Source organism: Vipera ursinii, assembly GCF_947247035.1.
Source record: "Vipera ursinii genome assembly, chromosome: 1".
NCBI classification, from domain to species: Eukaryota; Metazoa; Chordata; class Lepidosauria; order Squamata; family Viperidae; genus Vipera; species Vipera ursinii.
Window position 1 is genome coordinate 23,403,644 of NC_139512.1, and position 14,910 is coordinate 23,418,553.

The 14,910-nt window shown below is 40.4% G+C and overlaps 3 protein-coding genes across 4 annotated transcripts in view; 1 reads left to right on the forward strand and 2 right to left on the reverse strand.

Annotated features, from left to right (window-relative positions):
• The window catches only part of NID2 (nidogen 2), a 70,399-nt gene extending 68,603 nt beyond the window's left edge, over nt 1-1,796 (forward strand). Inside the window, exon 21 of the mRNA XM_083368724.1 lies at nt 1,045-1,796. Coding sequence (XP_083224850.1) covers nt 1,045-1,055 — 11 coding nt within the window. The 3' untranslated portion in view covers nt 1,056-1,796. The remainder of the gene's footprint in view (nt 1-1,044) is intronic.
• GNG2 (G protein subunit gamma 2) overlaps nt 1-14,910 on the reverse strand; it is a 432,181-nt gene that overhangs the window by 355,175 nt on the left and 62,096 nt on the right. The gene's annotated exons all lie outside the window — the stretch shown is intronic.
• Nucleotides 2,055-14,457, reverse strand: RTRAF (RNA transcription, translation and transport factor). The gene is made up of 8 exons (XM_083348127.1): nt 14,255-14,457; nt 10,764-10,891; nt 9,300-9,399; nt 7,000-7,086; nt 6,819-6,907; nt 5,079-5,147; nt 3,626-3,674; nt 2,055-2,411 (listed from the first exon to the last, which is right to left on the reverse strand). Exons 1-8 carry the CDS (start codon nt 14,313-14,315, stop codon nt 2,257-2,259), a joined length of 738 nt encoding a protein of 245 aa, XP_083204253.1. The 5' UTR covers nt 14,316-14,457; the 3' UTR covers nt 2,055-2,256.

Sequence of the window (14,910 nt, forward strand, 5' to 3'; positions counted from 1 at the left end):
TCCCTGGCTGGCCAGGATGACCTTGTAATAGAGAACAGGGCACCTATACAATTGAAAAGGGTGGGAGTGAATGTTTTATGTCTGTCAGTTAAATCTGTAAAAACAAACCTCTTATCCTGAAACTGTTTAAACATTTGGCACAATCATAGCAAAAAGTGAACATTCATAAATGCATGTCAAAAAGCTATTTTAGTGTTTTGAAGGTGTCTGATTATTATACTGGAGGCACACTTAAAACTGGAGAATTATTCCAGATTGCTTAAGTCTCTAACTCATCTGACAGGTTCTAAGAAAAAGCAAGATGGATTAGAACACAAGGCTTGCTATTTTTCTTATGGTTTTATGCCAATTCTGACCTGCTCCAAGCAGGACACAGCAGCTGAGAAAGAATACAGGTAGTCCTCAACTTAACAACCACAATTCAGCCCAAAATTTCTATTGCTATGCAAAATGGTTATTAAGTGAATTTTGCCCCATTTTATGACCTTTCTTGCCACAGTTGTTAAATGAATCTCTGCAGTTAAGTTAGTAAAATGATTGTTAAGTGAATCAGGCTTCCCCATTGATTTTCCTTGTCAGAAGGTTGCAAAGGTGATCACATGACCCCATAAATGCCGTAAATATGAACAAGTTTGCCAAGCATCCAAATTTTGAACACGACCATAGGGATGGTGCAGGGGTCATTAAGCAGGAAAAATGGTTGTAAGCCACTTTTTTCAGTGCTGCTGTTAACTTCGATCACTAAATGAATGGTTGCAAGTGGAAAACTATTTGTAGTCTTTTCCTATTTGTTGCTGCTGCTGCTGCTTAAAGCCAGTCTAGCAAATTCTTCCCTTCTAGCCTTGATGAGATCCTGTTGCCTACAGAACCCAACAATCATTTTGCAGTCTCTGCACAAGGAAGCTCATGAATCAAAATAGGAGAAGGCAACTCTTCTTAGAGAAAAACTGCACTATTGGTTATTGGCCACATATTGCCTATGTGATCCATCATTGTCAGCCAGTAGCAGCCCTTATGGAATCATTTTCATTTTTATTTTTGCAGGAAGAAAATAAGCTATTAAATAGAGGGGAGGAAATAAATTCCACTGCGGCAGCTGGAAGAAGAGTTCCACTTCCTGAGATTATTGCACACCATGCAAAAGACCCCTCCAGCTGTATCAGGACCGTTAATATGTACTGGAGGGAATTAAGTGGTTTAACTTAGAACAAAATTATCTAGTATTTTTAAGTTATACCTCAAAACTTTACTACTGTATTTTTTTTCACAATGAAAACAATTTTATATATTGCCAAAAAGAAATGGTGCTATGACAGGGATATATATTCTGGTGATTGGAGCAACATTATATAAGAAATACGACCATATAAATATAGCCTTACTCCATCACTATTTTACCAAAAAAAAAACAAAAAAAAAAACAAAAAAAACCTTTTAAAAAGTGGAATGGGGTGGGGGGGATAAACCATCTTAACTCAAACAGGGAACAGTCTAGAATGACTTCTGGAAATACTATAGGAAGCAGAATGGGAAAAAATGAATATCCATGCCTGTTCTTAGGAGCCATGCAAAATTGCTAAAGGTATTTTAGAAAATCTAGTATTCTGCCACCTCTTGTTGCTTCTGACATGGTGCATGACTTTTTAAAGATTTATGTAAGAATATGCTGAAATGTTTCAGATTTACCTTCCACTCTTCATATTCTGGGGCTGCATGAGAGAAGTGTGTTTGTGTGTGTGTTAATATCTGACAGTAACTGCTAATGTTTTATAGGCTATTCTATGAATTCAATAAAAAGCCTGAATTTTTTATGAGACCACTTCAGTTTTGTATTTGACAACTTGCCAGGAACATCCTTCCTAATCGTAAACCACTGAACTGAGGAGGTGCAGGTAAAACAGTTCAGATTCACAGGATAGCAACTGTGCCGCAATCTATTTAACTGAAAAAAACCCTCCCCCTTGCCCCCAAAAGCACATAGAAACACATCGAATTCTACACATGTGCAATGTCTTATGAACAAATAAACTGAAAGATGAGAAAATAGCCACTGCTGTACTTGACAACCTCCCACTACAGGAGGTTTAATCCAAGCTTTTATTTATGCAAAGAAAAATATTTAGTGGATGCGCTGGCAGTTGCCCTGGTTTCTTTCCAAACATGGGAATTGTATCCTTTTGGAATTGCATGCTAGATCTGGAGGAGTCTCTGAACAGCATGCCAGCAACAAGAAAGCCAAAAGCTTTTTTATTTTGTTCATCTCCCGACTTTGCCAAGTCTGTGATCAGTTTTGGGATCAGCAATAATCGCTTGAACAGCTACAATGGCTTCATTAATCTTGGTCTGCAACTCACGGAGCTCTTCTATGTGCAACAGTCGGAGGATCTGAGCAGCTTCATTGAGGACAGCATCTGGAGAGGAAGGTAAGAAAAGGGAAACAGAGCTCAGTTCGAAACTCTTTAAGTGGTGCATCTAAACTATGGACCTCAGTCAGTCAATTCCTTTGCAACAAGCATCCTTAACAAACACCAGGCAAACCATCCCAAGCAAGCACAAGTTACGAATACTATAAGCAATTAAGGAAAGAAAAAGAAGTCAGGACATTGGGTGAAATATCAAGATGGTTTACAGAGGTTCCTTTGCCTTTCTTTCATTGTTGTCCAAACACAACAGAAACAGCAAACACCAAAAACCCTATTCCCAGAATGGAAGCAAACTCATTCGTCGAATAAATAGGCATGTTGAAATGGTAATATACAAGACCCTACATCTGGTGAGTTGTGGGCTAATATATTAATATACTGCTGTCATTTGGAAGAGGAAAAAAGCATATTCAGATCCACTGGAACAAGGCACTTGCTCATGCTGGGCTTTCCTAGTCAACAGCTGGAAACAAAAACAACAGATGGGTGAAACTCATCAGTAATGGGGCTTCATCATCTTCCTCAGAAGGTTTTGTGGTGACAGAAAACAAAATGCCAGTGAAAGATAAAAGTTTCCCCTGTCCAGTCATGTCCGACTCTAGGGGGTGAGTGATCACTGCTTCTTAGCCGAGGGAGCCAACATTGTCCAAAGATGCTTCTAGTCATGTGGCCATCATGATTATATGCTGAGGTGCATGGAACACCTTCCCTCTGAAGTGGTACCTATTTATCTACTTGTATTTGCATGCTTTCAAACTGCTAGGTGGGCAGGAGATGGGGCAAAGACGGGAGCTCACCCTGTCACGTAGCACTCAGGTTTTGAAGCTGGGTTGCCAGCTGGCAAGTTCAGTGTCTTTAACCGCTGAGCCATTGCACACACCCCCACACACACACACTATGAAAATTCATGGGGAAATTACAGGCTAAATTATGGCATATTGGCCACTATAACACTGTTCACAGTAAATTGGTATGCAAACATGGTACAGTTTCTGACATAAATATCATTTAATTTTGCTGGCAAATGAGCACATTTTTTCTAAAAATAAACCTCTGCATGTAAGGAACACTCATTCTGCTAAAGAAGCACAATCTTGAAGAAAAGGAGGGATTGTCCTGAATAAATGGTAGATGTGCATCAGGCTGGAAGGCTAAAAGAAGAAACTTTGAGAGAGAGAGAGAGCAAGTGGAGAATCACTTACCTCCAGTGTCAAAGCCAAGAGTATGTTTATCTAAGGCGACAGGCAAACCCTTAAAGAGAAAGACAGGAAACTCATCACTGAAGCAAAATGTTATGCACAGGTGGAAAACAAATTACTTTGCATAATTTGAATCTGGCACTTCCTACTGATTTTGCAGTAATGATCTAGACCAGGGGTAGGCAACCTCGGCTCTTTTATGACTCATGGACTTCAACTCCCAGAATTCCTGAGTCAGCATAGCTGACTCAGGAACTCTGGGAGTTGAAGTCCATGAGTCATAAAAGAGCCGAGGTTGCCTATCCCTGATCTAGACTGAAGATAATTTGCTGTGCTTGAATTGTGTAAATTTTTCAAAGTAACATTCCAATTATCCAATTATTGGATCATCAAGTATATGGATTTTGCTGTCCATACCCGCAAAAACTTTAGCTGAACAATACCAACTACATACTTATAGGCAGGGCGGCTTCAGATGTTAAGAAATTCAAAATAAAATACATAGAACTTAAAAAATAATTTGTTCTACAAAGAAGCTGTCTCATAAATAACTTAATTTCATCGCTCAATTAAAACGAACGTATAAAATTATCCATGTGGATCAATGGCCCAAATGATCTTCCTGGGCTACCTCTGCAAAAGGATTTTATTCCATAATTTTCCTGCATGCTTGCATGGACTGTTGCTGTTTTTAACCTACCAATCCTTGTAAAGGCATTTAATAGGGGCTAGTATGAGGCAGCTGCTCTTTACCTTGACAAAATATAATGTATCTTGCATGCAGAATAGACATGATTTGCTTTCGGGTACAGTGAGGAAGGGAAACTGCAAGTTTTGAAAGGATGCTTTGCTCAAACCTTTGCATTCCTGCAAAACTTTATTTAGCCTTAGGATTTTCAGCCATTAGCATCCTACTTATTATTTATTAATTAATTTATTAATTTTATTTGTATACCGCCCTTCTCCCGAAGGACTCAGGGTGGTGAACAGGGCAATGCATGTTAAAAGACAAAATACAAAAATTAAAAGAGATTAAACAGAATGCCCACAACTCTTACAATAAGTTGAAATACAATAAAAAAAGTTAAAACACATTAATAAAACCCGACCCCATCCCATCAGGCCAGGCCAGCTTGTTCGAAGAGGTAAGTCTTTAGATTGCGCCGGAAGGAGCGGAGGTCGGGCGCCATCCGGAGCTCAACCGGAAGATGGTTCCATAAATCCGGCATGCCCACAGAGAACGCCCTCCCCCTGGGGGCCACCAGTCGGCATTCTTTGACTGGTGGCACCCTGAGGAGGCCCTCTCTGTGGGAGCGCACTGGGCGGAGGGAAGTTGATGCCGGCCGCAGGTGCTCCCTAAGGTATTCCGGACCAATGCCATGTAGGGCTTTGTAGGTCATTACTTAAAGATATGAAATAAACCATAATTTATTGCATTTAAAATAGAAAATCATACCTCTTTTGACTGATTTGCTTTAGTAATAGCATCCTGACTCAAGCGTTCTTGAACCAAAATGCGAATTGCCTAAAAAGTAGGAAAAAAAACATAATTGGGTGTTTGTAAATGCTAATGGGATACGCACAACAAATTGTACATCACTGCAATCATACACATTGCTGTAGAGCATTTTACATAGGAAAACACAACCATGTCTGGCTTCAAGCAGTTTATGAACTAGAATTCAGCACAGGGAGGGATAAAAGAGGCAGAAGTATTAAGACCAAGTGGAAACTGAGTCAGCAATGTGTATTCACATTTGATTCCAGCTCTCTCTGGAGTGATCTGTTTTTTACTTTTTACTGTTGTTCAACATTTAATGTTAGACTGAGAATCTCCACAGACGCATTAGATGAGACTTCATGTAGAAATGCATCTTGGACCTAAGTGCTATACGTGGGTTATGACCAGTGACATACTTCATTAACCTGCATATCATGTTTGCTCTGCATGGGTGTGAAACCAAAGTAGCAGCTATAGAACATGCATAGTGGAGGAGGGTAACAGAAAATCCCACTGAACAAATGTAAACTACAACAGATGTAGCTGTACCTATAGTCTACATAGGAACTATTTTTAGTACTATAGGCAGGGCTTTTTTTTGTCATAGAACGCCCAGAACGGAGTTCCGGCACCTTTTCTGGATGGAACCTTGTAGAGTAGACAAGGCAGGTTGTATGATGTGTGTGAGTTCCAGCACCTTTTTCTTTTAGAAAAAAAGCACTGACTATAGGGAAACATAAACACATCCAGCAGAGACATACTTAATGTTTCTTCTACCTGCTCTTTCTCTACAGTGCTTGAACAACTGTAGAAGAATGGGAGTTATTACTTTTGAGCATCATTGTGTCTGTTGTACTGCGGGCTCATTAGCTAATATTCTGATGTCTATCTCATTCCAAAGAAGTAGATGAATCATTACATATTACTACAGAAGGAATAATGAATATTCTAGTTTTGAAGCTACGAAGTACTACAATTTGTATCCTTCATAACAAAGAGGCCATGAAGGCTGGTGCAAAGGCTCACCAGTCTTAATTCAAGACAGGGCAAAACCTGTATTGCACACGATCAGCCAAATCATTAACCAAAATGAATCAACAAGCAGGCATAAATTTGCCCTAAACAGGGGTGGGCAAAAGCACACAACGCTAGGCCTGTAATTCAAACTGCGTGCATTTACTTAGAATCCATATGCATTTTTTTTTTCTGAAATGAAATCATTGGGAATCTTGTGAAACTATCCTTCAACTGAGTTACTCTTATAGTTGGTAGTTTTTCTCCTATATTTGAGCTAAACTTTCTTTCAGAAATTGAATTTAAAGAGAGTAAAGAACACTATGGATACAGGTTTAGATACAGCTATCGTGAAAAATGACCATCCTGTTACTGAAACATGTGTTTAGCTTAAATATAGGAAAAACAATTAAAAAAGATGCTGGAAAAGGATAAACTTCTAAAAACACACATCCCCAGCAGCAGATATTTTAGAAACAGGGCATTAGGTTCAAGGCAGCATCTAACCAACAGGCTTAGGAGTCTCTTTCTTAAGCTATGTTGTCCACCTCAAATTTTTCATGGCTGTCAAATAAAATAAATACTAAAGGTGGTGGAGAAGGGAACATTCAGCAAGTTTATCCAAATCATTTTTAAAGAAGTTAAATTACTGTTAGTGGAATAATTCATTAATAAATTAACCTTAAGCATAACCAAATAGTCATCATGACGTTGGATCTGAAGAAGATTTGCCAAAGCCATCACGCCAGCTTTAAAATCAGGATTATTCACTGTAAAAAAAAGAAAGACATAGGTACAGGTTGATTCTTTTTTTGATGCATATTTCACACTTAAGAACAAATTAAGCTGTATCTTTACTCACCATCCAGGTTTATCAGGGGTTCTGTATTTTTGGCTGCGTTATCTGCATTTTTTGCCCCTTCTGGTGTAGGGTCCTTATATTTGTCAGCTGTTAAAAGAAAAGCCAGTTCACTCAATGCATAACTACCGGTATGGGTCACAATACAAAGAAAAAGCTCAAAATGAAAGAAAGCCTCAGAGCAAAGGAAATAAGCATTATACTATTCTTCTAATTCGAGAACAGCATGTGCATAACAGCGGCAGCTGTCTACATTGTCCAAAAATTTCACTGTAGATACTTAATTGCTACTAATAATGAATCCTAAGTAGCATCTATTATCATGTTCATTGACAGCAAACAACATTTTCTTTAAAATACCAAAGACTATACAAGCTGTACAAATTCAGAAAAAAAAATCAAAGGACAAAACTCTAGTTTTAGTAGAGAACTGGGTCACAGTATCAGCAAAATAATTGCAAATTGGTGGATAAGTTTTTTTGCAGTAAAAAACGTAAGGGGCATAAAGTGAAATTGTCCAATGCCAGTGCTGGGGAGTGGGAGTGGGGGGCAAGCCGGTAGAGAAAATGGTTGCAAAGAAATAAGTAAGCATTTCCCAATCCATCCTTTCTGCAGTGAACTGGCAGAAGATCAGGTTTTCTGAAATACCTGACTCTAGGGTGGCTTTTTTTCAGCCTGATCAACTTGAAGATATGTGGACTTTAACTGCAATGGATGGAGCTAGGGCTGGCTGGCAAATTCTGGGAGTTGGACCACCATATCTTAAAGTTTCCCAGGTTGAAAAATACTCTTTAGAGTTTTGCGCTATGAGTAGTACCTGAATGCTAAAGAGAAGCAATGGATGGAAACTAATGAAAGAAAGAAGCAACCTAGAACTAAGGAGAAATTTCCTGACAGTTAGAACAATTAATCAGTGGAACAACGTGCCTCCAGAAGCAGTGAATGCTCCAACTGGAAGTTTTTAAGAAGAGACTGGACAGCCATTTGTCTGAAATGGTATAGGGTTTCCTGCCTGAGCAGGGGGTTGGACTAGAAGACTTCCAAGGTCCCTTCCAACTCTATTATTATTATTATTATTATTATTATTATTATTATTATTATTATTATTATTATTATTATTATTATTAATTTAAAACTTTTATTCATAAAACATAAAACTCGAACACTCAAATTGACTGGCACTAATGGTTGACACGGGTTGCTGCCAGCATCCTAGGTATCAACCAGGTATCTCCTTAAAATGTAAGACGTTCCAAGTAGCAGAGTTTTTTGTAGCTTTGCTGGAGTTATTCCAGGAAGCTGCAATTTCTTGATGTATTTTGCAAAGTTTTCGGACATAGTTCCCAGTGCCCCAATGACAATGGGTATCACTGTTACACATTTCATCCACAATCGCGCAGTTTTGGTGGCCAGGTTGTGGTATTTCATAATTTTTCCCAGTTCTTTTTCTTCGACTCTGGCATCTCCTGGTACAGCGATATCAATCAACTGTACGCTTCGGTTCTCTATGACTGCGATATCTGGCATGTTGTGTTCCAAATGGCGATCTGTCTGTATTTGGAAGTCCCACAAGATCTTCACCCTCTCATTCTTGACAACTTTTTCCACCCTATGTTCCCACGACTTTTCGGACACAGGCAAGTCATATTTTTTACACAATGCCCAGTGGATTAGTTTAGCAACTCGGTCATGTCTAGCTTTGTAATCAGTTTGCGCAATTTTGCTGCACTCACATATTAAATGTGAAACAGTTTCAACTCTGTTGCTGCAAAGTCAGTAATTTGGATTGTTAGTAGATTTTTGTATCTTCGCTTTCATGGAATTAGTTTGTAGTGCTTGTTCTTGAGCAGCCAGTATTAAGCCTTCTGTTTCTTTCTTGATGGTTCCCATCTTAAGCCATGCCCATGTCAAGTTGTTATCACATTTTCCTTCAATGTTTTTCAAATGCTATCATCATCATCATCTTGTTTAAAGAACAAATCCCTGCATTAGTGTATTTGATCTTAACTGCCCTTTATAATTAACCTCATCTCAACCCTAACCAGTTTGATTGTTTTGAAGTAAAACAGATGCCAGCTAAGTCATATCAGAATCAAACTTTGAATTAACCATATAGAAACAAAGTTTTCCCTACTATGTATATTAATAATTTTTAAGACACTTAAAATTAGAGGCATGTATAAATTAATTGAAGCATAACTGCAAGTCTTTTTCTTACTCAATTTAAAAATAAGACTGCAATTTGAAATTAAAAAATAATCTATCACATTTTAAGCAAGAGAAGATTAAAAAGCCCAGCATACCATTGTCTCCATACTCAAGCCTAACTGCCAATCCCAAAAGCCAATCAATGGTTTCTTGCCGTTCTTGTATAGTAAAGGGACAATTCACATCTTTAAGGTACTGTTAAAAAAACAAGTTTAAATCAACATTTCAATTAACAACAAATCTTAAAAGCCAGAGGTTTCATTTTGGTGAACACCTTAACAGAGATCTGGCACTAAACCATGAATTCAGCATTAAAGCATCTTTAATCAGGTGAAAAAAACCTTGCTGCTGCCATACCTGAACCAAGACATTTCAGCACTTTTTGTGTCAAAAGCATCTAATATCTACTTTTGAAAGATAAAGGATACTTCCATGTGTTATGAAATAGCTTGGAAAACACTTTCTTGTGATCTTATTCTATGCCACAAACATTTTAAAAAGACATGGCCATATGGATAGGACCAGTCCTGTAAAACCCTTTCACCTGTTCCTTAGCTATGAAGTGTGCTTCATTGGGTAATAAGATCCTGAACACAGTTCCAAATGTACAGTGCCATGAAGCAAAACAATATTTATTTTTTAACTCTCGGTTGTTTATATTCTAATTCTGCTACAATTTTTTTTCATTTCCTGCTGCTGTACTCGTAAATCTTTCCCAATCTCAACTCCAAATTACTTGTTAGCACAGTGAATTCTTAGTTGGTCCATCTCACACACTTCCTACTCTGTAATGAATTTATACCCACTATTCTGGTGGTACAGGAGGCTACCAATTGTGTGGGGAAAAATATAACAATATATCACACATTGGACAAATAGTGCTTAGTCATCCATCCTGGGTTATTTTAGCAGTATCCGGGCAAATAGATTTTCCTTACTACTAAATTCCACTTTTTTTTAAAAGTATGTTGCAGACTTATATTGCAACTGTCAATGTAGTCCAGAGGTGCTCAACCTATCCAGCTTCGTGGCCTGGCTCGGCGAGGGGGCAGGGGCATGTGAGTGGCAAGCGCACGTACACAGCTCCATTTGTGCAAGTGGCACGTGCGCCCTCCAGTTGCACAAATGGAGCTTTGCACTTAGGTGGAGGGTGCTTGTGCTCGTGTGTGAAGCTCTGTTTGCGCGAGTGAGACACACTCGTGGGCAAAGCTCCACTTTGCATGCAAGAGCAAGTGTGCTCTGCTTGCACAAGTAGAACTTCGCACACACACACACACTTGCCAATTTCTCTCATGGCCCCGTTTCGAACAGGCTGCAGTCCAGTAGTGGGACATGGCCCAGAGGTTGGAGACCTCTGATGTAGTGATAGAATGTTAGTATGTCCAAATGTTTGTAAGTTTATACAAAAAAAATGCTACAGCCAGTGAAAATACCTTAATTTTACTTTTCTGTGCTTTCATCAACTCTAGTCTGAATTAGTCAATCAGCATGCAATGTGTTGCTATAGTAAAACAGATACCATCCACATGCTTAGAAATTATATTTAAAAGTAATACTACCTTTTCAAAGGACTTTGACCATTCTGTGGCATTATGGATGTTTCTTAAATTCCCCCTATCTTCAATTTTATAGTGTCGGATTTTCTGGTCTTCAAGCCAAACAATAAAATTTCGGAATTCTGTTTCATCTACAATAACAAATAAAATATAAGTCACATCATAAAAAATGCTATTCCTTAAATTAAAAGAAATCCTTGTAAAATTCTATTATACTAAATTCTCTACTACCTAGAAGATACAATAATTAATAGCAATCTTCAGTAGGTCAATTCTGTTAAAAAAAACAACCCTTCTACATTCTCTTGGATAAATGTCACATGACTGCATACTAACACAATGGTTTCTTGCTGTCTTAAGAGATGCTAACCATCCAATAGGCAAGTCTACTCCAATTTTTATGACCTCTCAAGTGTATTTCTTTCATGGATCAGAATTTTGTGCACTCAAGTCATTCAACCCCTGGTGATTTCATGCTTGGACTATAGTAGTGTGCTCTGTATGGGGCTACCCTCAAAGAGCATTTGGAAGCTACAACTGGTGAAAGTTTGACATGGGCAGGTTTTTGGGCCCCCTAAAATGGCCAACCCTATACTGCTGTTCCGTGAGCTGCACTGGTTGCTGACTTGCTTTTGGGTGCAATTCAAGGTTTGGTTTTTACTTATAAAGCTCTGCATGGCAGGGGTCCAGATTACTTGAAGAACCATCTCACTCCGATGGGACAGCGCCCCACCCCATGCTGGCAGAAGATGCATGCTGCAGATCCCATTGGTCGAGGAATTCTGGCTGGAGAGGTCCAGAAGAGCCTTCTCTGCAATGGCACCAGCCCCTTGGAACGCCTTGCCAACCCACCCTAACCTTCCGTAAGAGCCTGAAGGCCTGGCTGCCAATTGGCCTAGGGGCCCAATGGGGGAGTATTGCAGCAAAGTGGGCAGCAAACAAATGTAATAATAAGGAAGGGACCTTGGAGGTCATCTAGTCCAACCCCCTGCTCAGGCAGGAAACCCTATATCATTTCAGACAAATGGCTATCCAGTCTCTTCTTAAAAACTTCAAATGTTGGAGCATTCACAGCTTCTGGAGGCAGGTTGTTCCACTGATTATTTGTTCTAACTGTCAGGAAATTTCTCCTTAGTTCTAGGTTGCTTCTCTCCTTGGTTAGTTTCCATCCATTGCTTCTTGTCCTGCCTTCAGGCACTTTGGAAAATAGCTTGACTCCTTCCTTTTCTTTGTGGCAGCCCCAGAGATATTGGAACACTACTATCATGTCACCCCTCGTCCTTCTCTGCATTAGACTAGACATTCCCAATTCCAGCAACCGTTCCTTATATGTTTCAGCCTCCAGTCCCCTAATCATCTTTGTTGCTCTTCTCTGTACTCTAGCTAGAGTCTCAACATCTTTTTTACATCATGGTGACCAAAACTGGATGAAGTATTCCAAGTGTGGCCTTACCAAGGCATTGTAAAGTGGTATTAATACTTCTATCCCTCTGTTAATGCAGCCTAGCACTGTGTTGTTTTTTTTGGCAGCTGCAGCACACTGCTGGCTCATATTTAAGTGATTGTCCACTAGGACTCCAAGATCCCTCTCACAATTGCTACTATTGAGCAAGGTACCACCTATACTATACCTGTGCATTTGGTTTTTCTTGCCTAAATGTAGAACCTTACTTTTTTCACCACTGAATTTCATTTTGTTACATAGGGCCCAAAGTCTGTCAAGATCCTTCCGTATCTTAAGGCTATCTTTTGGAGTGTTGGCTATTCCTGCCAGCTTGGTGTTGTCTGCAGATCTGATGAGTTCCCCATTTATCCCCTCATCCAAATCATTGATGAAGATGTTGAAGAGCACTGGGCCCAGAACAGAACCCTGGGGCACCCCACTACACACTTCCCTGCATGTAGATGCAGTTCTATTAAGAACCACATGCTGAGTATGGCCTGTCAGCCAGCTACAAATCCATCTGGTGGTGATGCTGTCTAATTTAATTTACTAAATACATTTCTAAAAGTATAAATCCATTTTAATGCAATATAGTCACATATTATTGTTCTGTAAGGCAGCTTACAGTTTTAAAGTTGTATCTCTCTATAGCTTTCTTTAGAGATGGGAGACCTTATCAATCAGTATTGGAAACCTGGCTGGAGAATTCTGGGAGTTGAAGTCCACAGTTGCCAAGGTTGGACGCCCCTATTCTAAGTTCTAAAATAACCACAACCTAGTTAGGAAGCAAAGAATCGATCAAATCTCTCTTCTATAACCCCTATTTTGCCCCTTGATACCACCTGAAAGAGAAGATTTTAGCTGTTCAAGTTCAGTTCCAGTTTTGGAGGACAAGTGTGGAATTGCTTAATAATAATAATAATAAGTTGGAAGGGACCTTAGAGGTCATCTAGTCCAACCCCCTGCTAAGGCAGGAAACCCTATACCAGGGGTCGGCAACCTCGGCTCTTTTATGACTCGTGGACTTCAACTCCCAGAATTCCTGAGCCATAATTCCACGAGTCATAAAAGAGCCGAGGTTGCCGACCCCTGCCCTATACCATTTCAGACAAATGGCTGTCCAGTCTCTTCTTAAAAACTTCCAGTGTTGGAGCATTCACCACTTCTGGAGGCAGGTTGTTCCACTGGTTAGTTGTTCTAACTGTCAGAAAATTTCTCCTTAGTTCTAGGTTGCTTCTCTCCTTGACTAGTTTCCATCCGTTGCTTCTTGTCCTGCTTTCAGGTGCTTTGGAGAATAGCTTGGCTCCCTCTTCTTTGTGGCAGCCCCTGAGATATTGGAACACTGCTATCATGTCCCCCCTCATCTTTCTCTTCGTTAAACTAGACATACCCAATGCCAGCAACCGTTCCCCGAGGCCTCAGCTGTAATTTCAGGAGCCATTACTGCAGGGTTTATGGCAATTAATTTCAACTTCTTTGGGGGAAACTCCACCTGGGGCTGGTACCCAGGCAGACACCAAATGCTTACGTTCAATACAAACCTAACTTTTGTACACGCTCGGTAATGTGAGCACTTCCCTTCACAAAGCGCTTTCCTAAGCTGGTACTCTCGAAATATGGCTGATTTTCAAAGAACGAATCCCCCTGGCTTGGTTTAACTAAGAGTGATGGGAACTGTACGGCAGCGTTTCCCAACCTTAGGAACTTGAAGATGCGTGGACTTCAACTCCCAGAATTCCCCAGCCAGCATAGCTGGCTGGGGAATTCTGGGAGTTGAAGTCCACGCATCTTCAAGTTCCTAAAGGTTGGGAAACGCTGCTGTACGGTAGTCGCTTATACCTGGGAGGGCATCACGAGAAAGCAGCTTTTAAAGGGGAGGGGACGCGAAAAAAAAAAAGCACCGTAGAGGCTTGGTCAACGCAACCATTCTCTTGTCTGGGAGAAAGCGAAGGGGCTTCGCGCATGCGTCTCAAAATGCCAACAGCCGCTAACCAGCCACGAATGAGACGGTGGGTTTGGGTTGCGGCCTATTGGTAACGGCTTCCCTCACCTCGGCAGTTGAACCCGGCCGGGTTGTGGTAGTCGAGCGCCGTCAGTTTCCGCCGGAACATGGCGCTGCTCTCTAGGCGAGAGTCTTTCGAGCAGAGACGACGTCTAACCAAGGAGCGCTTCAATTACTAACAAGCGGCTAGAGGAGATTTGAGAAAGAAAGAGCGCCTGCGCGACTCGGTTACGGAAACGAGAGAGAGAGAGAGAGAGAGAGAGAGAGAGTTGGCAGTAGCCAATCATTATTTTTCAAGGACACGCGTCACGGCTGGTGAGCGGGACTAATACGACGGAAATAAAAGGATTGGTAAACGGTTTGACTGACAACGGCAGTAGCCAGTGAAGATGGGAGACCAAGTCTTTGAACAGGAAGGGAAAAAGGAGATTTTTAAAACTAGGATTTTCAAGGCTTGTTTCCGTTCTTAGGGTAGCTTTTCTTTCGGTCCCGAATTGTCCTTGCAGAATTTTCATCTCAGCTACGATTAGAGCCCGGCACGCCATCTCCTTTCTTGCAAAGAAAAGGGCAACTCGAAAAAAGAAATCCCCACCCAGGAAAGGGCAGATGCGAGGAGCAAAAAAACATCAGTCGTGGATTATTTGCGTCTTGTTCGAAATGTGCATCAACGTGGACTTCAACTTCCAGAATGCAAGCTGACTAGG